The sequence below is a fragment of the Gopherus flavomarginatus genome, chromosome 6 (genome assembly GCF_025201925.1).
Source record: "Gopherus flavomarginatus isolate rGopFla2 chromosome 6, rGopFla2.mat.asm, whole genome shotgun sequence".
Lineage (NCBI taxonomy): Eukaryota > Metazoa > Chordata > Testudines > Testudinidae > Gopherus > Gopherus flavomarginatus.
The window spans coordinates 140238709-140263767 of NC_066622.1; the positions used below are offsets into that span (position 1 = coordinate 140238709).

Sequence of the window (25059 nt, forward strand, 5' to 3'; positions counted from 1 at the left end):
AACATGGGGGTAGGGTGGGGGGTGCAGAGAGCGTGTGAGGCTGAGGGGCTGTCTGAAGAACATATGGGTAGGGTGGGGGTGCAGAGGGCTTAGGAGCGTGTGGTGCTCAGGGTCTGTCTGGAGCCTGTGGGGGTAGGTTGGGGGTGCAGAGGGCGTGTGATGCTGGGGGGACTGTCTGGAGAACATGGGGCTGGGTGGGGGTGAGTGAGCACCAGTGAAAGACTTTGCTCCCCTCGGTCAGCACACTGGGGTGCAGGGAGAGCACCAGGACTTACAGTCGGGTGCTTTCCCCACCAGGGCATTAACCTGAGTGGGGGCCAGAAGCAGCGGGTCAGCCTGGCTAGGGCTGTGTACAGCGATGCAGATATCTACCTGCTGGACGACCCCCTGTCGGCCGTGGACGCTCACGTGGGAAAGCACCTCTTTGACCAGGTGCTGGGGCCGGATGGGCTGCTGCAGGGCAAGGTGAGAACAGCCCAGAGCTGATCGTGACAGGGAGCAGTCCCCCACCAGGAAATGCCCCCCATCAACCCTCGTCTGGGGCACTTCTCGTCTGGCCCCCTCTGTGGCCAGGGAAGCCTCTTAGTGGCTTAACGGAGGGCTTGAATGAGGGGCTGGCTAGGTGGGCAGTTCTGTGCAGTTGGTGACAGGAACATCTCCAGGCTCTCCACTGGGGGTGCGAGTGGAGGAGGGGGGCCCTGTGCATCCCCAGTCAGGGGTGAGGGTAGATGACAGAGTGCCCCGCAGGTCCCCAGCCAGGGGTGGGGGAGGGCAAGGGGGACTCTGTGCATCCCCAGGTGGGGCTGAAGGGGCATGATAGGGAGCCCGGTGGGTCCCCCCAGCTGGGGGCAGGAGTGGGCGAGGGGAAGCCCTGTGGGTCTCCAGCCGGGGGTGGGACTGGGCGAGGGGGAGTCCTGTGGGTCCCCGGCCGGGGGCAGGAGTGGGCAAGGGGTAGCCCTGTGGGTTCCCGGCCCGGAGTAGGAGTGGGTGGCTAGAGGCGGGAGTGGTCAAGGGGGAGCCCTGCAGGTCCCTGGCCAGGGGCGGAGGTGGGCGAGGGGGAGCCCTGCGGGTCTCCAGCCGGAGGTGGGAGTGGGCGAGGGGAGACCCTGCGGGTCCCCGGCCAGGGGCGGAGGTGGGCGAGGGGGAGCTCTGTGGGTCCCCAGCTGGAGGTGGGGGTGGCATGTGTTTCAAGCCAGGGGCATGGGGTCGGGGGGGAGCCCTGTAACCTCTGAGCCATTCTTCGCTGCAGACTCGGATCCTGGTGACACACAGTGTCAGTTTCCTGCCAAGGACGGATGAGATTGTGGTGCTGGTGGCCGGTGCCGTGTCTGAGCAGGGCTCCTACAGCACCTTGCTGGCTAACGAGGGGGCCTTTGCTCAGCTCCTGAGCACGTATGGAAGCCAGGAGGGCAGCACCCCCGAGGGGGAGGCCACAGGTATGTGGGCAGGTGCTGAGCCCAGGGTCAGCTTTGTACAGGTGCCTTTCATAGAGTGCCCATGGAGTCCTGTTTTGTGCTACGTATGCCCAGAGCGCCCCAGTGTTGGGGGGAGGGAAGGAGACAGCCCTAACTCACCCACCTGGGGTTCGCCTCTGTTAACGAGGGTAACACTAATACAAAGAGAGCCTCAGCCTACGCTGTCTCCGGAGCTTGGGTCTGTCTCTGCAGGGCCCTTCTGTTTCTGCCCCTTCCCCTCTGCCTTGGGGGGCCACTCCAACCCTACCTCCTCCTGAACTGGAGACGTGTGACTCGGCTAGTCTTGCCTCAGTATGAGTCAGCAGAAAGAGCGATGTGGCTATGCAGGAACCGAGCCTGAACCCCTTCTGGGAACCTTCCCACCCAACATGGTTCCCAGAGCGTGGTCTTTTCTCCTTCCCTGCTGAGCTTGGCTGGAGCTCAATGCCCAGAGTCCAGCGCTGCAGCTGGGAGATGCACTCAGCTTGCTACTTGGGCGTTCCCCTTTCTGTGGCTGGGAGCGAACCCAGTGACCACCGTAGCACACTATGCAGTCCTGCAAAGCCAGAAAACGCCTGTGGTCTCCCCAAGACAGGCCTTGGCAAGGACTGGGACAATTCCACCTAGAGAACGCTGCACCCTTACTCCTAGGGACATAGGGGTTCCCACTCCAGCTCAGAGCAGGGGTCTGTGCATCCAGTACCCCATCTCCAGCAGGGGCCACCAGCACCAGCTGCTTCAGAGAGAGCTAGGAACCTGTCAGAGGACAGCGAGAGTGATCAGCAGACAGTGGTCCCTCCTCAGGGCTGGGGTTTGCATCACTGGAGGTGGGGATTCCCCATGCCCTGTATATTCCACTCTACGCTTTTTGGTCTGAGTCTGTTCTAGTCCGACACATTGTTTAATATAGTCCTTTGAGCCCCCAGGACTTACATCTCCCCACTCCAGAGGTTACATACATCCAGCCCACAATAACACACAAACCATTTAATACAATGGACCCCAAGGATACGTGAGCATAATTTAATAAGGGCTCCTGAAGATATTGCAGGAAATTGCCATCTTGGTCACAGCAGCGGCAGCTCTTGGCTGCTGTGCAGAAGGACGCAGCACAGGTGTGGCTCTACGGCAGGGGTTCTCAAACTGGGGGTTGTGACCCCTCAGGGGGTCACACGGTTATTACATGGGAGTCGCGAGCTGTCAGCCTCCATCACCAAACCCGCTTTGCCTCCAGCATTTAAAATAGTGTTAAATATATTAAAAAGTGGTTTTAATTTGTAAGGGGGGTCACATTCAGAGGCTTGCTGTGTGAACGGGGTCACCAGTGCAGAAGTTTGAGAACCACTGCTCTACCGAGCCATGTGCTGCTCTCTGTTCAGTGCCTAACACCACATCCAGTCCGGGTGCCTCCTAACTCCTGTGTCTGCTGCTTCAGTTGGAGCTGCAGAGGAGCAAGACGATGGGGTCCCTGAGACTAGCACGGAGGACATGCCAGCTGACATAGTGACCATGACCCTGAAAAGAGAAGCCAGCATCCAGCAGAGAGTATTCAGCCGCAGGTAGGAACCTGTCCCCAGTCATCAGATCTCATCCCGAACCTCTCCATTTCCTTCCCTCTTCCTGCTTCCTATATAGGCATCTCCCCATGCCCTGGGCCTCTGCTTTGCTTCCTGGGATGGAGGGGCCCTGTGTGACACTTCACTTCTTGGGGAACCTGTGGGAAAGCATCTGAGAGCCCTGGACTCTAGAGCCTCCCTGGCCTGCATGGCATGTGGGGCCCTCTGCTTTGCTCAGCTGCTGATCCGGAGAGGGCCTGTCATAGTTCTGCTCTGCAGCCCAGGCTGGGCGAGTTCCTGTCTGCAGGGTTTCTCCAGCTGTCTTCCCCCAGACTCCCCTGTTGAAGCTGCCCTCCAACCCCACCTCTCCCTGTTCCACCACAATGCACTGGGCAGGATCGCGCAGTTGAGTAGCTTTCCCTCTAGTATGACTGGTGACTCGTACTTACCCAGCGGTTTCTGCATGTCACACATCCAGCCCTCGGGCTTCTCTCGATGGCTGTCAGCACCTGTCTGGGGCTCGCTGGCTGGGTGAAGGTGTGTCCGGAGCAGGAGGCTGGGCTTGTTTAGCTGGAGAAGGTGGGAACAACGCTGGACTTGGAGGAATTTCCAAAGGGTCCAGTTGAAATGTTTCTCTCGCCAAAGTCATTGAGTCCCATGGCTGGTCCCTGGCAGATCCCGGTGCAGCCAGCATGCTGGAGCGGGAGGCTCAGTGCAGGGCGAGGTGGATGGGGTGCCAGGGTGGCTCCAAGCCCCATTGCTAACTATGAGCAGTTGCCCTATTGCAGCCTTAGCACCAGCAGCACCAAGTCCCTGCGAAAAGCCCTGCAAGCGGGTGAGGTGGGGCCCAAGGACAAGCAGCCTGCCAAGGAGGTGACAGGACAGAGGCTGATTGAGAAGGAGGCCATGGAAACAGGAAAGGTGAGAGAAGGGATCCCATGGCCTGGGGTGAGGGCACCATGAAATCCCACCCCACAGCTCACTGCTTTACAACCACAATAGTTGCTTGAGAAAACTGACCCTCAGCTTTGCTGACCCCCATTGCACCGCTCCCAGCCTATGCGTGAAGAGGGATGTGTGGAGGGGTGCTGCCGGGATGTGTTTGGAGGGTAGGCTGCCGGCTATAGGAAGGCAGGGTGGGCGGGCAGTGCTGGGGAGGGCACGGTTGGGGTGATGTTGTGTGGGGAGGGCGTGGGGGGCTGTATGGTGCTGTTTGGGAAGGGCATGGGGGACTGGGCAGTGCTGTGGTGGGGCTGGGCAGTGCTGTAGGGAGGTTGAGTGCTGCTGTGTGGGGAGGGCATGGGGGACTGGGCAGTGCTCTGAGGGGGTTGAGTGCTGCTGTGTGGGGAGGGCATGGGGGACTAGTGGCTGGGCAGTGCTGTGGTGGGGCTGGGCAGTGCTGTGGGGGGGTTGAGTGCTGCTGTGTGTGGAGGGCAGAGGTGTGGCCTGCAGGCGTAGCTGCGTCAGGGGTGCATGCGGTGGCTGGACTCCGTGGGACGCCGCAACAGGCTGTGCTGCTTTGCAGGTGAAGTTCTCCCTGTACCTGCGGTACCTGCGTGCCGTGGGCTGGGGATTCTCTGCCTGGGTTTTCATCACCTACGTTGCACAATATGCCGCCTTCATGGGGTCCAACCTGTGGCTCAGTGACTGGACCGACGACTCGCTGCGGTACTGGAACCAGACCTACCCAACCTCTCAGCGGGACATGCGGATCGGGGTCTTCGGGGCGCTGGGCACAGCGCAGGGTAAGTTTGGAGACCTACCCAATTTAAATGGGATGTTGTGAGCTGGGGGCACTTGGGCTGGAGAGCCCAGGGAAGGGTTGCTGAGGTCCCAGGCCTCTGCTTGAGCTGGCAGTTTGCCAGGGCCCAAGATTTCCCCCAGTGTGCTGGATGGGGTTGCCAAGATTTCCTTGGGAGCTGGGAGCAGGCAGCTGGGGGCTGAGGCCTCCCTGGCAGCCCAGCACCCGATGTCTCCTGGTGTGCCGGGGTGGGTGTCAGGCCCAGGGTCCCGTGAGCCTGACCCTAACTGGCACATGCATGCGTTCTAGCTGCCTTCCTGCTGGCCGGAGCCCTCCTGGCTACTCGAGGTGCCATCCGGGCCTCCCGCGTGCTGCACCAGCAGCTGCTCAGCAATATCCTGCGAGTGCCCATGAGCTTCTTCGACACGACTCCCACAGGTCGCATCGTCAACAGATTTGCCAAGGTGAGAGCTCGTGCGGGGGGGACCTTGTGCCCTGTTGGCCTGGCGGGACCAGGGCTGGGGGTGGCGGCAGAGAGAGGGACGTTCCTACGAGTGTTTCACAGGCACATTTCTTGCTGCAGCGCCAGTAGCTTTATCCTAGGAACCCTCACCCAGGGCAATTCCTGTGTTGGTGGAGACGTGACTCCTTCCCCAGCAGCCCCACTGCATTGTCAGTAGCCTCACGTGGCAGCATTTGGTCAGGTCTCAGCAGCGTTTTGTGACATGAACAAGGTGGGACCAAACTAGGAACCCGACTGGCCTTTAATCATGTAGAGCTAGAAAAGGAGTGGAGTCTCATGGTTAGAGCTGGGGGGCACAGAGAGCCAGGACTCCTGGGTTCTGTTCTCAGATCTTGGAGGACGTGGGGTCTAATGGTTAGAATATGGGGAGCTGGAAATCAAGACCCTGCGTTCATTTTCCCAGCTGTGCTATTGACTCACGACATGCCCCATGAGGCAAGTCCCTTCCCCTCTGTGTCAGTCTCTCTGTCTGGACAGTAGGATCATGCTGAGCCCCACGGCTGGAAGGTAGTGGTATCAGAACTTCCCGGGTCAGCATGTGCAGGGCTCTCTGGCCTCCTCCTGTCTCGCAGGGCCTGGTCTCACTGCCTGCATCTCCCCTCTTCTCCATCTGTTCCCAGGACATCTTTACCGTGGATGAGACCATCCCCATGTCCTTCCGTAGCTGGCTGACCTGCTTTCTGGGCATCATCAGCACCCTGCTTATGATCTGCCTGGCCACCCCCTACTTCGCCCTCATCATCATTCCCTTGAGCATCTTCTATTTCTTCCTGCTGGTGAGTGGTTCTGGCACTTTCGGAGTGCTTTCGCCACCACCTGCCTTTGCCTCGACACAATGAGCAGGGCAGAGCTTGGCCTCTGTCCTTCCTTGGGCATTCCCAGAGCTGTGACAGCTGAGGCCGTCTGCCCAGCATGTGTCACTGCAGACACACCTAGCAGAACTGAGGTCTCTGCTACCTGCCATGGGTGGGAAGGTCCCGGGTGCACATTGCAGTAATAGAACTGCTTCTCTGGTCCCAGCGCTACTATGTCTCCACATCCCGCCAGCTGAGACGTCTGGATTCCGTCACCAGGTCTCCCATCTATTCCCACTTCGGTGAGACAGTGTCAGGCCTGTCTGTGATCAGGGCCTATGGACACCAGGAGCGGTTTCTGCAGCACAACGACCGGATCGTGGACATAAACCAGAAAAGTGTTTACTCCTGGATTGTCTCGAATAGGTGAGATTACTCCACCCTCAAAGGGACAGGCCAACAGAACCTGCACTCATCGTGTGGCTTGGCTGGGTACAACTAGCTACAGTAAAATCAGTGGATGTGATTTCGATGGCTGGGGGGCGGGGAGGGAAGAGGGGGATTACTAGGAGCTGGGGCTCCCCTGACCTTTGGCTTATCTGAAGAGCCTCATTCCGCCTCTGGATGTTCTGGGTGGGTCTTGGCTGACTGCACCGGGTACTTGGGCAGAAATTGAAGTTTATTTAACAGAGTTTGAGGTAAAGATTCAAATCAAAGCAAGTCTAAAGATTTGGAAAGATAAGGTTACAAGTAAAAGAAAAACCTAACACTCAATCTATAGCCTAGACTTATTCACAAGTTACTTTTCTGTCTAATAAGGTATTTCTCACCCAAAGGTTGGTTCTTGCAGCACTTGGCCAGTCCAAAAAGCTGGGATCCACTCTTCATGAACTAGGCCAACAGAGTCTCTTCTCCTGTCATGGCTAACCACATGGGCCACACCTCCTCTTTTACAGACATAGCCTATTGTCTGTTAGCCCATGGCCCCTCTTCCCACAACTCTCTTGGAGTTTGTTTGTCATTGTAAATCTCCAGCCTGCATCTATTCCAGACAGTAAACACACACCCACTGTCTCCATTGTTCTCATGTGGGTTGGTGGGATCTCAGACGCTTCCTCCTCGAGTGGTAGTTTTCACTCCCAGCAGATGTGGAACATGATATCCTACATTACATGGCTCTAAAAGTTCTGTGTGAGAAATAGGTGCCTGGGGGTAATATTTATGGTGAGGCCCTGGGAGGAGGATTATGATGGGCGTTCACTGCGCTGTTGGGTGCTATGAATGAATGGGGGTGACGCTGGGCACCTGCTGGGTGTTTGGCCAGGAATGGCGGATTGTGACGTATGTTCACTGCACAGTTGGCACCTGCTGGGTGTTTGGCCGGGAACGGAGGATTATGACAGACGTTCACTGTGCAGTTGGGTGCTGTGAGGGGATGGGGTGGCGCTGGGCACCTGCTGGGTGTTTGGCCGGGAACAGAGGATTGTGACGGACATTCACTGCGAGTTGGCACCTGCTGGGTGTTTGGCCGGGAACGGAGGATTATGACAGATGTTCACTGCGCTATTGGGTGCTGTGAGTGGATGGGGTGGCGCTGGGCACCTGCTAGGTGTTTTGGGTGGCCAGGAATGGCGCTGACAGTGCTTACTGTAAGTGCCCCACCATGCGAGCGTAGATGCAGGCAGGCTTCTCTCTCCTACACCTCACCGCCAACACTCTCCCTGATGCAGGTGGCTGGCCGTCCGCCTGGAGTTTGTGGGGAACCTGGTGGTTTTCTCTGCGGCTCTCCTGGCCGTGATTACGAGGGACAATCTGGGGAGTGGCATCGTTGGGCTCTCCATCTCCTCAGCACTCAACGTGAGTCCAGTCACTCAGGGGAACGAAGCCTCCCTGCTCTGCGGGGGCCTGCTGACATCCAGGGGGCAGGGCTGCTCCAGGCAGCAGAGCCTCGGTGGCTGGTTCCTGCCTTCAGCTGGAAAGTGCTGCTGCACATTCGGTCATCAAAGGGGCTCTCCCCCTGGGGGCTGCCAGCTGGGAGGGGGACACTGGTGCAGGGTGCTGAGATGGATGGAGCCAAGAAAGAGATGTTCCCATAGTGAGGGGGGAGGCACATGCTGGTGCAGGAGAGGGGTACTCCCTCTGTGGGTCCTAGGCCAGGATGGGGCTGGGAAGGGGACTGTCCCATTGGGAGGTGAGGACAGGGCAGGGGCATTGCTGCTGGATGCGATGGGGTGGAGCGAGGTTCGGGGTGCTGCTGCTTGGTGTGTTACAGCAGGATGGGGTCAGGATGCGGAAGCTCCTGCTAGGGGCACTGGTCCCCAGGAAGGTGGGAGGGTTTGGGTGTTCCAGGATCAGGACCGCTGGTCTCTGCTGTGCAGATAACCCAGACGCTGAACTGGCTGGTGCGGATGACATCGGAGCTGGAAACCAACATTGTGGCAGTGGAGCGAGTGCGCGAGTACACAGAGGTGGAGAATGAGGTGAGACCAGGCGATGGGAAGGTGACTGGGAGATAGAGCGGGACGTGGTGCAGAGAGCAATGAGACCTGGGCGCCTCTGCTTCTCTGCATATCTCACTTCGTTTGCATGTTGCTACCCAGAGTGCTTTGCACCATAGTTCCCCAGTTATCAGACATCCTTTTAACACTCCTCCCCACATCCCCAGGCTCAGTGGGTGACAGCGCAGCGACCACCCCCCGGCTGGCCTAGCAAAGGCGAGATCCAGATTACTGACTACCAGGTCCGGTACCGACCTGGGCTGGAGCTGGTTCTTCATGGGCTCACTTGTGATATTGGGAGCACTGAAAAGGTGAGGCGCCTCCCCGACAGACCCGTTTGGTTCTTTGCTGTCAGCTGCTGATGAGAGGTGGAAGGAGTGAGAAACCCCCATTGATTCAGATCAGAGCCAGAAGATATCAGTTTATTTTGGAGAGAGTCATAGAGTTTGAGGCCAGAAGGGACCACCAGATCATCTCGTCTGACCCTCTGTGTATCACAGGCCACCAGCCCCACTCAGCACTCGCCACGAAGCAGCAACCAAAACTAGACCAAACTATAACAGCTCTCAGGAGACTAGATTATGTGCTGCAGCAGAGGAGAGGAGACACTTAGTGGCACCAGTGCCTGAGGCTCCTGCAGTGGCAGGGATTTGAGTGAAATGTACCAAGATCATCCTGGCAAGTGACTCACATGCTGCAGAGGAAGGTGAAAAACACCCAAGGTCACTGCCCATCTGACCAGGCGAAATTCCTTCCCAATTCCACATATTGTGACCAGTTAGACACTTAGCATGGGAGCTAGAACCAGCCAGTCCAGCACCTGAAATAAAGAATGCTCGGTGCCACCTCAGAACCTTGTCCCCTCACATCCAGTGTCTCATCTCCAGTTATTGCCATCCCTGATGATTCAGAACAAGGAGACACCCCCTCCCACAGAACAAAGCCCACAGAATACATTGAGGGAAAGGAAATATCCCTTCCTGATCCTTCCAGGTGACTGAATGAAGCCCTGAAGCATGAGCTTTAGAAACATGAGACATAAATTGAAAGGGACCCCCAGGGCTTCCAAGCCCTTCTCCCCACCATAAGAACATAAGAATGGCCATAGTGCATCAGACCAGTGGCCTATCTAGCCCAGTATCGTGTCTTCTGACAGTGGTCAGTGCCACATGCTTCAAAGGGATGACCAATTCTAGTCTTTTTAATCTCTCTTCATATGGAAGCTGTTCCATACCCTGATCATTTTTGTTACTGTTTTCTGAACCTTTTCCAATTCCAATATATTTTTTTTGAGATGGGAGTGACCACATCTGTATGCAGTATTCAAGATGTGAACGTACCATGGATTTATATAGAGGCAATATGACATTAGCCATCCCTTTCCTAATTGGGATAGATAACTAGGTTTTTGACTGCTGCTGCTGCTGGACTCTCCACAGTGACTCCAAGATCTCTTTTTGGAGTAGTAACAGCTAACTTAGACCCCATCATCTTGTAAGTACGGTAGGGATTATGTTTTCCAATGTGCATTACTTTGCACTTATCCACATTTGTTGCTCAGTCACCCAGTTCTGTGAGATCCCTTTTTACTTCTTCACAACAACCATGACAAGCAACCCTGTCATACAATCACGCTGCTAAATGTGCCCAGCTCTTTCTCAAAACTAATTCAGTTGTTTGCCCCCATAACTCCTGTTTGAAGTTTATTCCAGTGCCTCACTCCTCTGCAGGACAGAAACCTTCTAATTTCCAGCCTGAATAAGCTAAAAAAAACCCAAGCTCTTTCAATCTGTTCTCATAAAATAGTCCCGCTGTTCCCTGGATCATCCCTGCAGCTCTTCTCTGTACCGGCTCCTGTTTGAATTCGTCTTTCTGGAACATGGGTGGCCACAACTTTACCTGCTATTCCAAAGATCTTACCAGTGCAGCGTACAGTGGCATTAACACCTCTCTCTCTCTCTCTCCCCACTGGAAACGCGTTGCCTGATACATTCTAGGATCACTTTGCCTTTTTTGCAGCCACATCACATTGGTAGCATGTCATCCTGTGATCAACCCACACACCCAGGTCTCTCTCCTCCTCTGTCGCTTCCCAATGATGAGCCCCTCAACTTATAGCAGAAAATCTTACTATTAGACCCTAAGTACATGAGCTTACGCTTTTGTATGATTTAATTTCATCCCATATCTGTCACTCCTGTCTTCAAGGACACTTCTCCTATTTGTGCCAAGGTTAGAAATATTAATAAAAATACAGAATAAGATTGGTTCCTTGAAGAACTCCACTAGTGACCTCCCTCAAGTCTGATAGTTCATCTTTCAGCACAACGCGTTGCCTTCTTCCCTTTAGCCAGTTCTTTATCCACCTTGCAATTCCTGTATTAATCCCCATCTTCTCTAATTAGTAATTTCCCATATTGTACTGTGACGGGATCCCCGGGGTACAACCTGGATCTGGGGTACCGCTGTACTCTCCAGCTTGGGCTGTCTCACCAATGCTTTGCTAAGGACAAGCGGCAAACCCCTCCAGGCATTGTTATCACTCAGCACAACAGCATGTGGAGCCCCACACCAAGCTAGATTGCATGAAGGCTGCCTGAGCCACTCACAAATCACACAGAGAAAGGCACCAGTCAGTTCCCCTCAGCTCCCCAGCCTGGCACTCCAGAGCTGTTCTGTCCTGACTGGTCAGAAGCTTGACCAGTGTAAGGTTATTACCCAGTCTGCCCCTCCCTCAATGTGGAGAGACATACACAAACCTTTGTAAACTTAACTGAGATTTCCCCAGCACGTCAACCAAACCACACTGTTTTAGGTAAAGTATAAAACAGATTTATTAACAATAGAAAGATAGATTTTAAGTGATTATAAGTGGTAGGCATAAAAGGTCAAAGATGGTTACCAAAGAAAATAAAAGTAAGCGCACAGTCTAAATCTGAAACCTTATTCGACTGGGCAGTATTTGGATTAAGCAGTTTTCTCACCCCACTGGATGTTACAATTCATAATACACAGGCTGCCCCTTTCAAGCCTGGGACCAGTCTCCTCAGCTGAAGTTTGTGTCTTCGCAGCGTTCTTGTTGCTTCCAGTGTAGGTGGGGGAGGCGAAAACATGATGCCATTGTCCCCTATTTTATATCCTTCGTCTATGTGCTTGGAAGACACTAGCCCAGGCATGTCCTGGTGGGCTTTGCTGACGCAGAGCTAAGCAATCCCAGGTGTAGTCTTGTGCAACTGAGTCATAGAGATGTAAATCCTTTGATTACAACACCCCTGCTGATTAATGGTTGTTTAACACCCTCCTGGGCGGGGCTCACCACCCTTGTAAAAGAGACTCTCAGACTTACAACATATTTCACTAGCAACCATCCAGCAAAATCTCATAACGTCATACATATCAATGATATACACATCATAACAGAACAGTGTATTCCAGCAGATCATGACTGTTCATCTGCTATTTTACAGGGCATGGTTTCTATGAAATATAATTATATGACAAGGGTGGATATGGGGGTTCCAGGGTGCTGCTTTGAGGCACAAAATGCCACAGGTACCGTGTTGAATGTTATACTGAAGTCCAAATATATTGGATCCACTGGATTTCCTTTATCTAAAAATCAGTCATTTATCAAAGAAGGAAAGCAGGTTACTCTGGCTTAATTTACTTCTGGTAAACTCATATTGCATTTCATCCCCTTTTTTATTTATCTCCGTGAATTTAATTATTCTTCCTTCACAATTTGTTCCAAAGTCTTGCATATAACTGTGGTCAGACTTACAGGTCTGTAATTGCCTGGATCACTTATCTAAACTCTAAAGTTTTATTCATACAAAGACAGAAATAAAGATGAGAGTTAAAATTGGTTAAAAGAATCAAATACATACAGTAATTACAAAGTTCTTGGTCCAGGCTTGTAGCAGTGACGGAATAAACTGCTGGCTTAAGTCAAGTCTCTGGAGTACATCCACAGCTGGGATGGGTCATTCAGACCTTTGTTCAGAGCTTCAGTTTGTAGCAAAGTTCTTCCAGAGATAAGCAGCAGGATTGAAGACAAAAATGGAGGTGTTTCCAGGGCCTTTTATAGCTTTTGCCATGTGGCGGGCATCCCGTTGTTCTTACTATGGAAAATTACAGCAACAAGATGGCGTTTGGCCTCACATACGCAAGTCCTATATCCATGCATTTTGCCTAGTCACAGCACGACATTCCATTAAGTCTCCCATGAGTCATTGTGAGTTAAGTGTCCTTTGATGGGTCACTCATTGAATAGTCTCTCCAAGATGTGCTGGGTGCTACCTTGTGGGTGTCACACCAGGCGCAAACATTTGAACTCCAAGTATAGAGCCAATACGTATCACTTCAAATACAAACATGACACACGCATACAGAGAGCATAATCGTAACCAGCCAGTCAGAACCTTCCCATAGACATCTCACTCACCACCTTTGTACAAGATTTGCTGCAACTATATAACAGTGGTTGCAATAATGATCTAAAGGGTCATATTTTAATCAGATAACATCACAGCTACCCCACCACCTTTACCTTTATGCCTGGTGGGGTAGCTGTGATGTTATCCCTCCTAAACAGCACATAGAATCACAGAGATGTAGGACTGGAAGCGACCGCGATTGGCCGGATTCATTAACGGTAACATCTACCTGACCATTACTCCACTTGTATTTGTACTGTCTTTTGCCCTGCGCTCCATCTGCTCACCTTGTGGTGTTTGGCTGGTCCTTACTATAGCTTTGCTTGGCTGGTTTTTCTGCTCTGAGTACGGAAGCCTGGGGTGGAGCTTTCATGAGTCTCGCTCCCAACTGTCTCCCCTCATTTTCTAGTTGAAATAGCAAGGCCTGCTCCCAAGTCCAGCGTGGCAGCTGGCAGTGCTCTGTTTGTCAGTCTCATCCCGTCTGCCTGGCCAAACTCAGGGATCTGAACCCACTATATACTGGAGTCAACAGAGCTGCCCCTACACACCAAGAAGGTTCTTTGCAAGGCAACCTCCAGCTGGAAGGGGTGTTGTCCTGGCTTTGCACTCACTGAGAATGTGAGAGCAGGGAAGCTGGGCAGCAGTGCCAGGAGCTACCAGAACTCAGCCCGTGAGGAGCAGGGAGGCGCAGCGAGGTGGGAATGGGAGGAGGCAGCAGCACCCGGGGATGGATTCCAGGAAAGCGGCTCCTGGGGAATGAAGCAATGAGCGAGTGAGGGCTACGGCAGGGAGTCAGCATGTGAGGGCTGGGCACCCCCTGCTATACAGACACTGAGGAGAGGAGCCAGCCAGAGAAGAGCCACAGACCTAACCAGGGGGCCAGTGAGAGGGAGAGACAGCAAAACGATCCCAGTGTGGCTAAAGCAAGGGGGACCCCCCCACCAGGCCTTCTCAGCGCCAGCAGTCTAACTGCCCAGAGTGCTGTCTCCACAGGTCGGGGTTGTGGGCAGGACCGGGGCTGGGAAATCCTCTCTCACCAACTGCCTCTTCCGGATCCTGGAGGCTGCAGGAGGGAAGATTGTGATTGATGGGGTGGACATATCGACCATTGGCCTTCACGACCTACGCCAGAGTCTCACCATCATCCCCCAGGTGAGCGCTGCATGGGCAGAGGCAGGTGCCTAGTCTCTGGCAGCAGGTGGCCAGGGATTTTGCCATAGGGCACACGTGTGGGCTGGGCACTGTACCCCTCTATCGCCAGTTCCATGCCCTGGGTGTCTCTTTCATTAACTTATCCCAACCTGCCACCATGTGGCAGCCAAAGCCTAGTGCGGCACTGTGAGCAGGAGGGGCCAAGCCAGAGCCCCCAGGTGTGGAAGGAGGGGAGCTGACAGCAGCTGCAGCAGAAGACACAGCCCATCCTGGGCACCACCTGAGCTCTGGAAGCAAAAGCTCAGATGTCCCCCACTTCTCCCTGCCGTGGGCACTGTGGGAAATGGTACCCACTGTGGTTCAGCCCAGGCCCAGGATCAGCCTGCTGGTCTCTTGCTGGGAGCCTGGGCTCAGCCACTAACCTTCACCCAGCATGCGGAGACCCACTTGCTGGCACATTTGCTGCTCTGCCAGGCTGCTGATCTACCATCAGCCTGTGGCTGTCGGAGCTGCAGCATGGCCAAGCACTTGGTGAAGCAGCCGTGGTAGGAGCCTAACCCTGCCCTGCCAGCCAATGCATTGCCCAGCCCTGGTCAGCCAGTTTGTGCAGCTGGACAAACAGCTCAGAGCTGGCTCTTGCCAAACAGAGCAGACTTAGATGCAGCGGGTGGCCCCCTTCTATCTAACTAACGGGCTTACAAGCACCTCATGGCTCTGGCACTGGCAGGGCCCTGGACCTAGCGCTGGCAGAGACCCCCATGCTGTCCTTGCAGGATCCGGTATTGTTCTCCGGGACATTACGAATGAATCTGGACCCATTTGACCAGCACTCAGATGAGGAGATCTGGAAAGCCCTGGAGCTGGCCCACCTGAAGACATACGTGCTGGACCTACCTGAAAGACTGTCCCACCAAGTGAGCGAAGCAGGGGAGAACTTGAGGTAGGTGTGTAACTTGGGTCTCATCACCACCTGCCCAGCTCCAGAGACACAGCCCGCCTCCCTCCCAGGGAGAGCAGAACACAGCCTGTGTGTGCCCTCCACCTTCCAAGAGCCTAGCCTAGCCAGCAGGGCTAAGCCCTGTAGGAATGCATGGCCCTCTGTGAGGGTGGGAGAGGGGCAAGGCCGGGGGAAGAGTTGGGGGGGGCAGCAAAGCCAGGGAAAAAGGGTAGCAAGGCACAAGGGGGAAGAGTAGGGGGGGAGTGGTAAGACCAGGCGGAAGGGGGGGGGGCAGTAAGGCCAGGGGAAAGGGGGAGCAAGGCACAGGGGGAAGGGTGTGGTTTTGTGTGTGTGTGTGGGGGGGGAGGCACAGGGGGAAGGGTGTGTTTTTGTGTGGGTGAGGCGGAAGGCATGGGGGAAGGGTGTGTTTTTTGTGTGGATAGGGGACAGGCACGGGAGAAGGGTGGGAGGGCAGCAAGGCCGGTGGGGGGAGATGGTGCATTTTTTGCAGGGGCAAGGCACAGGGAGAAGGGTGGGTGTTTGTGGGGGGGGGGCAAGGCCTAGGGGAGGGATATGTGGGGGCAGCAAGACCGGGGGAAGGGTGCAGATTTGGGGGGGTCTTCAAGGCGCATGTGGGTGAAACCTAGTCATCATGGGGTGAGAGGCAAAGTGTCATCGTGGATCAAAAACAAGCCAAGAAACAGAAAGCAAAGAATACGCTTAAATGGTCAATTTTCATTCTGGCTAAAGGTGGCCGTGGGCCGCACGTGGGCCCGTGTTGTACAATACATTTATTATTGGTTCGGAAAGAGGCTGAGCAGGGAGGCGAGATTTTGTAGCTAACACAAAGCTACATCGGGGAGTCAAATCCAGAAATGACTGTGAGGAACTTCAGAGGAACCTGATCAAGCTAGAGGAATGGGCACCATGGTGGAAGATGAAATTCACTGTTGATAAATGCATGTACTGCACACTGGAGGGAGGGGAGAAACTGAACAACTCGCACCATGTGGGGCTGTAAATTAACTGTATTAGTGACACTTGTACCTCACTGTAGCCAGCTCAATGGTAAGCTCATCTCAAAGGGCAGCTGTGGGCCAAAAAAGCTACAAAATCGTTCAGTGTCAAGCTAGAAGGGCGTAACGAGTGGGATCTGTTCTAGGTCCAGTTCTGTTCAGTATCTTCAATGATTTGGAGACTAGCAGAGAGCGTGTACACTTACAAAGTCTGTGAACAATACCACGCTGGGAGGGGTTGCAAGCGCTTTGTGGGCAGGATTAGAATTCAAAATGATCTGGACAAACTGGAGAAAGTAACTTAAGTAAACAGGATGAAATTCAATAAGGACAAATGCAAAGCACTATATGTTGGAAGGAACAATCAAAAGTATAAATACAAAATAGGAACTGACTGCCTAGGTAGGAGTGCTTCAGAAAAGGCTCTAGGGGTCACAGTGATTCACAAACTAAATAGTGGATCACAAACACAGTGGATCAACAGTGTAATACGGTGCAAAAAAAAGCAAACTTCATTCTAAGCTGTGTCATAGGAGTGTTGTGAGCAAGACGTGAGAAGTAATTCTTCCACGCTGTTCTGCACTAATGAGGCCTCAACTGGATTTATTGTGTCCAGATCTGGCACCACACTTCAGGTAAGAAAGTCCAAATGAGAGCAACAAAAGTTATGAAGGGTCTAGAAAACGTGATCTCTGAGGAAAAATTTAAAAAAAATAAGGGGAGAGGTTGTTTAATTTGGAGAAGAGAAGTCTAAGGAGGGACATGATAAGTCTTATAAAGCAGAGGAGGGGAGCTCAGTCTCTTTAGCCACTGAGGCCAGGACAAGCAGCAGTGGGCTTCAACTGCAGCGAAGGAAATTTAAGTTGGACAGTGGGGAAAAAACTTCCTGACCATAAGAGTAGTTAAATACTGGGACAACTGACTTAGGGAGCTTGTGGAATCACTGTCATTGGAGGGTTTTTTTGTTTTGGTTAAGACCAGATTAAACAGGTCTCAGGAATGGTCTAGATCAGTGGTTTTCAGCCTGTAATCTGTGGACCCGTGGGGGGGGGGGGTCTGTGGACTATGTCAAGGGGTCTGCAAAAGACTCATTCTGTAACTTGACTGACTGACCAGAATTCACCTATGTCTACAGATAATAGATTTCCAAAGGGATCCACACTGTCATCCGAAATTTCTTAAGGGTCCACAAATGTAAAATGGTTGATCTCCACTGGTCTAGCTAAGCCGTAGGCCTGCCTCACTGCAGGGGACTGGCCTAGCTGCTCTGTCCTGTTTGGCTATGATTCTGTGTGAGGTTGCATAAGGAACGGCATGGTGAATAATATCGCATATGCTTCCTAAATTAATGGTGCGGCCTCGTTTGAATAGCGCATGCAGGATTGGTCACTGCATCTCACCCAGCGTAGGGCTGACTTACGTGTGGGTGTGTTCAGAGACAAGCAATGAGAGTGAGCAAGGGCCTGGAAAAATGTTCACAGGACGAGTGAGTGACAGGCTTGGCATTGTGTCCTTTTGATGGAAAACAGCTAAGGGAGGGGGACACATAAGAATGGCCATATTGGGCTAAAACTGTATAAAAAAAAATGGCCGAGAGGATAAATGAGGAATGTCTGTGTTCCCTGTCTTCTAAAACAAGACAACGGAGACAGTCAAGCCCCCCAACCCCGGCTTCCCTCCCCCATGTGTAATTAGCTTGTGGAATGCCTTGCCACAGGAAGTTGTTGAAGCCAATAAATTCATACACTTCTGAAAGGAACGGGACATGTATATGGCTAGTAAGATGATCCAGTGTTAGAGTGGTTAATGCTAAGAAAAATTTTGATACAGGACGAAGCTGAATTCTTCAAGGCATAAGCTGATCTCTTACTAAGCAAGGTCCAGCTGGGACCTGATAGGGGGGTGGGGGTGGAGGGGGTCAGAAGTCCCAGCGTCTGCTGACAGCAGCATTCTTATGCCTTCCTCTGCAGCATCTGGTGCTGCCATTGTCGGCGACAGGTGCTGGACTAGACAGCCTTGTGTCTGAGCCCGGCTACCATATGCCCTGTGGCCTAACCTGGCACAGGGCTTGGTTGATGGGGCAGGAGAGGCAGGGTGTGATGCTGCCGCTGGGCTACTCCAGGTCACTTGCTTGCCCTCAGTAGCAGCGGTAGCACTGGGCATGTTCTCAAGCTGCCCCGCATCAGTGCTGGTGTTTTCTCCCCACCCCAGTGTTGGGCAGCGGCAGCTGCTGTGCCTGGCCCGAGCCCTGCTCCGCAAATCCAAGATCCTCATACTGGATGAGGCAACAGCAGCTGTGGATCTGGAAACAGATCATTTAATCCAGACAACAATCCGGAGTGAATTTGCCAACTGCACTGTCCTCACCATCGCCCACCGGCTGCACACCATCATGGACAGCAACAGGTGTGTGTCTGTGCATGCACATTCGTCCATGCTCACGCCCCTGCACTACCAGGAGCAGTTGCTGTACACACCATTCCACACTGCAATGGGGCGGGGGAGGCACTCTACAGACCATCATGGCCGGCTGGGAAGGGGTGCTGTAGACGCAATGGGTGTGGTGTGTGTGTGTACGTGCGCGCGCACATGGGTGCTATACACACCATCATTGCTAGCCATGGCATTTAGGGGGGGGGGAGACTGTATACACCATAGTGGTCACCCAGCAGTTGCTGCACACACTGTTGCACACAGCACTTGAGGTGGGGTGGGGAAACGAGTTCTTTACATACTATCATGGCTAGCCAGGCAGCGGGGAGTGGGTGGGGGCACTTAGCCACCATCCTGAACACCTCCCCCCGCCCAAAGCAGCTGCTGTCCACACCATTCTGCACAGCAATGCGAGGTGGGTGCAGGCAGGGTCTATACACACCCTCATGGCCAATCCGGGGGGAAGAGGGGGGGGCTGCCATACACACCATCGCAGACAGCAATGGGTGTGTGTGTGTGTGTGTGTGTGTGTGTGTGTGTGTGTGTATATACATACATACATGGGCACAATATACACCATCGCAGACAGCAATAGGGGTCTCTGTGTGTGTGTGTGTATATATACACATATGTACATGGGCACAATACACACCATCGCAGACAGCAATGTTGTGTGTGCATACACACACGCACATGGGCACGATACACACCATCATGGCTAGGCTGGGGGGAGGTGCTGTACACACCATCCTGGACACTCCCCCACCCCAGGAGCAGTTGCTATACACATCATTGTGTACTTGGGGGGAGGGTGTTGCAGGCAGGTTTGCACTATCGTGGCTGGGGGGTGTGTGGGGGAGCAGGGGCACTGTACACACCACCAGGGCCACCAACATGTTGAGGGAGGTGTGCAAGGGGCCAGGCTCCAGGTGGAAGCTCCAGGGGCTACACACACACATAAACGAGTGGGGGAGGGTGACAGACTGCCCCCACCGCCAGAGGTGGTGTGGATGGGCTCTGGGCACCTTCGTGGCCTGCACCAAGTGGGTGTGCAGATGTGGCCTAGCCCACCATCTTGGACAGGTCATAGAGGCCCTGATCTCTGTGCAGCTCCAAACCTTGTCCCATTCACTCAGCTGTTGGGCCAGTAAAAGAGATGCCTTTGCCCCCGTCTTTCAGGTAGTAGAGGCATTATTTCTGTCGTCTTGGACAGATGCAGGCAGGCCCAGGCCCCTGCCCAGGGGAGTGATTTACTGTCCTGCCTGGAGTGGGGAAGGAGCTGTAGATAACCTCGGACTGGGAAGGGTATGTACTAGGCAAAGCTGCATGACAGCAGCGCTGGTCCTGTGGCGCCCAATGTTCTCATAGAATCATAGAAGATCAGGGTTGGAAGGGACCTCAGGAGGTATCTAGTCCAACCCCCTGCTCAAAGCAGGACCAATCCCCAGCCAGATTTTTATCCCTGTTCCCTAAATGGCCCCCTCAAGACTTGAACTCATACCACTGGGTTTAGCAGGCCAGTGCTCAAACCACTGAGCTGTCCCTCCCCCTCTCTGTGCTTGCAGGGTGATGGTGCTGCAGGCGGGGCGCATCGTGGAGTATGACAGCCCAGAGCGGCTGCTCCAGCAGCAAGGCCTTTTCTCTACAATGGCTAAGGACGCTGGTATCGTGAGTGCTCAAGCCACGGTGCTGTAGGAGAGCTGGAGCTGACAGGATGAGCACCCTGCCCAACACTGGAGCAGAACCTAGGGCAGGGCCCACCGCAAACTGGGACAGACAAACACTGTAGTGCCAGAACCTGTTTTCCATTGCCTCAGTGCGCCTGGCAGCTCCAAGCAGCAGGACCTGCCCAGGACTTCACTCTTCTTCACCTGGGACTAAAGGAGAGAGTGAAGCCGCTGGGCTCTGAGTCCCTTGAAGAGGGGGCTTCACGGCTGGGCTAGACAAGCCTAGGACTTACCTCACAGCAGGCAGCAGCTCTGGGCCTGCTGCTGCCATACCCAGGGGACAAATCCAAACCCCGCTACATGGGGGTAGCTTCAATGCAGACGTGCCCAGGCCAGATCCCATGTGCACGTGGGCAGCAGCTCTAACGACACCCAGGGTGGCTTTGCCCTGACACGCAGTCTGGGAATAGCTCGGCTGAATGTGGGGGTATTTTTACAATCACTTTATTGATTGGTCCTTATTTTCAAGGCACTCAGTGGCATAGGCCCAGGACAGCTGAAAGATTAACTAAAGCTCCAGCTTGAAGACCATGTTTGACAGTACTGCTCCTCTAGCAGAGTGGAGCTCTTGACCACAAGGGCAAAGCTGGACACGAGACAGCTGCCTCAGTGGCCAGTCCAGGGCTCGAACCATCTGGCCCATCACAGAGCTCCCCCCATTCTGCTCCAAGTGCCAGGCAGCCTTCCCCTGCAGAAATGGTGCGTCAGGACAATGTAAAAAGACGAATGCCCTTGGGAGAGGTTGAGAGCACAAGCAAACCCCACATGACACGTTAGACCCACTGCTTTAATGCAGACACCTCACTGATGAGGGCAGTATAAAATCTACATAGAACAGAATTTCCTGATACTAATGACTGGATGCACAGGCAAAATTTGGCTCCTCCTCCGTGTAAGATGACTGCAGCCCTGGGCTGTCCCCACCCCCCACTGCAAGACTTGGAGTCAGTGTCAGTCTCTGGGCTTTGCTCCAAGCCCAGCCAAACAACTTGACATTGCCCTGGTCCCTGCTGGTGCTCACAGTGTGTTGTTGCAATTGTCTCTCGATAAAGGGTATTTAAACACTTCCCTTGTTTGTGATTTTATTGTGTGGGAGGCGAGGGGGGAGTTGCTGAGAACTGGGCCTAGTCCAGCAGCAAGGGCAGAGGACACAGGAGGCACAGAGTTTGCTGCTCTGCAGGGCTCCATCGTGCGTTGCAAGCTGAAGCAGAAACCTGGCTCCAGTGTGATGCTGGGGCCCATAGCCTGGAACAGCTATCTGGGTCGTCCTCGCACCCCCTATCGCCTCTGCACAGGGGCTGGGCCATCTGGCTACACACCAGTTGCCGGATTCTTGCTATATAAAGTGCTGTACTCCAGCAGCTTCTGGGCACGGGTCCCAAACTGTGTGTTAGTCTCTTGGTTTCTCAGCAAGCTGCAGGGCAGCTGCTGCTCCAGTTTGTCACTGCAGCCCGGGTGCAGCAGGAGGAGCACAGGCTTACAGTGTTGCCAGCTGCGTGTCCCTGACCAGAAACATGGCACTTGACGCAAACAAGCCTGAGCAACACCAAGGGAGACATTTTAATTAGGGGACACACACACATTGCCGTCAGAGCACAGAATGGGGAGATGTCCCTTGGGTCAGGAACAACAGCCCCAAAATACACCCCCTCCAATAGTGCTACCTCACTCCGGGGGCGCACGGCCAGAGCCTAGCAGGCAGTGTGGTATGTTGATGCCTTTATCCTACACTCTTGCCAAAGGATATGGCTGATTCTCACTAGCCCCTCGGTGCACTGGGACATGTGTCAGAGCAAAGGGACGGACCCCCCAAGTTCTAGGGGTGGGCCAGGGTGAGGAGGGGAAATGGCTCGAGTAACAGGGAGGTGAGGCTGCTGTCTTCCCTTTGGCTCAGCTGAACGACTGGAGGCAGGGCTCTCTGTGGGCAGCTGCTGCCTGCTGGGCACGCTAAACGCAGCAGAGTGGCTGCTGCAGCACAGGCTAGCCGCCCAAGGTAGAGTCCAGCAGGCCGGGGGGGCTTGGACGCGGGAAGTTAGCCCTGGCCATTGCCCATGCTTCAGCTGAGCATGTGAGCCTGTCTGTGCTGGGCATTCCAGTGCCTGCTGCAGCACGGACATACCCTAGACCAGCAGCTCCCCCAAGGAAGGCAGGCGGTTCTGGGGAGATGGGTCTCCCCAGCTATGGAATCAAACGGCTCATAACCAGTGACAGTGGGTCCACTACATGGAGCGGGGGAAGGGCAGAATCTCACCCTGAGCAGGTACCAGGTTCTGCACTCCAGCCCCAACTTCCCAGCTCCAGCTTGACCCCTGCCCGGTGAGGGAGCCTGGCCCTTGCTCCCAATGCTCCTGCTCACTGCTGAGGAGCCGTGGGGCTCATGATCTCAACAGCCCTGCTTGCTTTCAATGGTACTTGGCCAAAGAGGGAATCTGCATTAAACCAGAAGCGCTGAAGGAAAGAAAATGCTGCACACAGGCAGGAAGCAGAGCTTTGGCCTGAGCGAGGAGGCCACTTCCTTCAGGGACTTGGCTTTGCTCTGTGTCCAGTGAGGCCCAGCCAGCTCCTAGCAGCTAGATCGAAGGGGAAGCTACTTGCCATACTAGGAGGAAGAGACAGGACAGGAGGCAACATTAACTCCTGCTGCACAGGTTTCCCTGTAACCTCACTGCCCCTGGCCAAGCCACGGTCACCACACCAACTGCCGGCAGCCTGGGCAGGGTCGAGCCCCTGCAGGGCCTGGACCGTCCAGCACCACTGACAATACTGCATGCCTTCCAGTGGCTACAGGGTTGGCTTTTCACACAGAAGTGAGCAATACAGGTTGCCTCAGCCCAGCAGGTCACAGACCCTTCCCCCACAAGTCTCTGACATGGTCCAGCTGGGATTAAGGCACCAGAACGTGGTCTCTCTGTGGGGATGGTACAGACTCATGTATATTCTGTCTTCCGGATGTAACTGGACGGCACGTAGCCCTGCCTCCCATGCACCTCAGCTAACCACCACTCGTGATTGCCCGTGATATCTTCAAACTGTAAGATCCTGAGTCTCTGATTGGCTGATACACTCAGCTCATTTGGACTTCGGCCTTTAAAGGTGTAGACAGCATAATAGACCTAGAGGGACAGGGGGGAGAAAGTGGGTCAGAGCCAGGCCGGGCCTGAGGAACAACAGGCCAGGATCAATACTATCATGTAGCTCTTTGTGTAGTGTGAGAATTACTCTGACACACTCTGAGAGGGAAACTGAGGCACAGCAAGGGGAAAGGACTATCTCCCAGGGTCATCAGGGCATAAGAACAACCTCAGAACAGCTGTTCAGTGGCAGGCAGGAGGTGCAGGAAAGGAGAGGGAGAAGCCGGGCTAGGGCATTCTCAGGGGACGGAAAAGGCAGGACAGGGGTGGGGGGTTCGAGGAAGGCGTGAAGTGGGGGCGGGGCCTTAGGGGAGTGGGGGTTGAGCACCCCCTGGACTGATCAACCAGATCTGCCTCACACGTACCAGCACCCCTTCCCTAGTGAAGGGAGAGTTTAGCCTCTGCCCAGTGAAGGGTGTGACTTGCAGCACCTCCCCCATAGAGCAAGGACAGCAGGGGGGCTTACCTGGTTGCCCTCAGACTCGCTGCTCTCCAGCCCCGAGTCTCTGTCCTCCAGCGAAGGTGCCGGCCTGAGGTATGCTTTGCCAGGGTGCCCACTGCGGGTGCTGGAGCTGCTGTTCAGCTCAGGACGACCGTAGCGTCGGTGAGCTGGTGTCATATTGGGTTGCTGGTTGGATTCCATGGGAACCGTTCTATCAGAAGAGCCAGCCTGGGGCTGGGAGGCAGCATCTGTCTCGGAGCGGGACCTCAGGGAGTGGTATGGATCCCCTGGAGAGGCACAGTCCTGCAAAGGTTTCTGGGTGAAGGTCACGGTCATGCCACTCGGGTTGAAGGTCAGGGTGTTGCTGCCGTGCGGTGAGGAGCTACTGTGTTCGGACTCATTGGAGGAGTGGCTGCCCACCGAGATGTCTGAGTGGCTGCGGCGTGGGTTATAGGGCTTCAGGAAGGAGCTGTACACAAAGCCTTTGGTTACTGCGGAGAAGGGAGCGGAGTCAGGGTCAGAGACGAAAAGGCTCCCATGGAGAGGAGAGTGGGTCAAAGGGGAGAGGATGATAAACCAGAGAGGAGACCACAAGAGACAGGCCAGAGTGGCTGCCTGTCCCCGGAGGGTTACAGTTAGTTGTTCATGGATCCTGGCCGATGGCAGAATCAGGGAAGACCATGTGCTGCTGGAGGCACAGAACCCCACCTACCTCCATTGTCAATGAGCCAGCGGTTCTGGCTGCCCATGGGGTCCTTCTTCTTGAGGACGCCCACAAGATCACCCTCCAGCAGCGAGACATCCAGGTCCTGGGCTGCATTGAAATTGCGCTCTGCCTGGAAGAGTTTCTCTGGGGGATACCTGGCCAGGAGGGCAGCTCGGAGTTCATCCGACTGAAGCATGTAGCTGGGCTGGAGGGGAACAAGACACTCATGAGAAGGCCCCCTTGGGCTCCCCAGACCAAGCCCCTGAAACAAGGCAGAAGGGACTCACTGGGCCCAGGAGTGGCTGCCGCCTGGCAGACTGGCGCTCCACGCTCCTCCTGTCAAAGGGTCTCTTGGCAGCCGTGTGGGACTCCGGGAAGAAGGTAAAGGCCTGGAGCTGCTGGAGAACTTGGCTGTGCTCCTCTTGGAAGATGGAGATGAGGTTCCCCTCCCTGCCAGCCACTCGCAGCAGCTGGAACAGGAGCAGAGGGTAGGACGCGGCCATCAGCAGAGTT

At 54.5% G+C, this 25059-nt stretch overlaps 2 protein-coding genes across 7 annotated transcripts in view; one reads left to right on the forward strand and one right to left on the reverse strand.

Annotated features, from left to right (window-relative positions):
- The window catches only part of ABCC2 (ATP binding cassette subfamily C member 2), a 529482-nt gene that overhangs the window by 35301 nt on the left and 469122 nt on the right, over positions 1-25059 (forward strand). For 2 of the 4 annotated variants that reach the window (XM_050958758.1, XM_050958760.1), the window contains 15 exons: positions 298-465; positions 1250-1436; positions 2890-3013; positions 3799-3931; positions 4536-4755; positions 5061-5215; positions 5895-6050; positions 6295-6494; positions 7799-7925; positions 8447-8548; positions 8734-8877; positions 13996-14154; positions 14928-15094; positions 18319-18513; positions 20106-21328. In XM_050958758.1, coding sequence (XP_050814715.1) covers positions 298-465; positions 1250-1436; positions 2890-3013; positions 3799-3931; positions 4536-4755; positions 5061-5215; positions 5895-6050; positions 6295-6494; positions 7799-7925; positions 8447-8548; positions 8734-8877; positions 13996-14154; positions 14928-15094; positions 18319-18513; positions 20106-20235 — 2367 coding nt within the window. In that variant the 3' untranslated portion in view covers positions 20236-21328. Of the gene's footprint in view, positions 1-297; positions 466-1249; positions 1437-2889; positions 3014-3798; positions 3932-4535; positions 4756-5060; positions 5216-5894; positions 6051-6294; positions 6495-7798; positions 7926-8446; positions 8549-8733; positions 8878-13995; positions 14155-14927; positions 15101-18318; positions 18514-20105; positions 21329-25059 lie in introns of those variants that run through there. The other 2 variants (XR_007775107.1, XM_050958759.1) reach the window with 2 other exon arrangements.
- The window catches only part of DNMBP (dynamin binding protein), a 78282-nt gene continuing 75435 nt past the window's right edge, over positions 22213-25059 (reverse strand). For all 3 annotated transcript variants that reach the window (XM_050958761.1, XM_050958762.1, XM_050958763.1), the window contains 4 exons: positions 24834-25016; positions 24553-24751; positions 23865-24331; positions 22213-23380 (listed from right to left, as the gene is read on the reverse strand). In XM_050958761.1, the coding sequence (XP_050814718.1) occupies positions 23195-23380; positions 23865-24331; positions 24553-24751; positions 24834-25016 (1035 nt within the window). In that variant the 3' untranslated portion in view covers positions 22213-23194. The remainder of the gene's footprint in view (positions 23381-23864; positions 24332-24552; positions 24752-24833; positions 25017-25059) is intronic.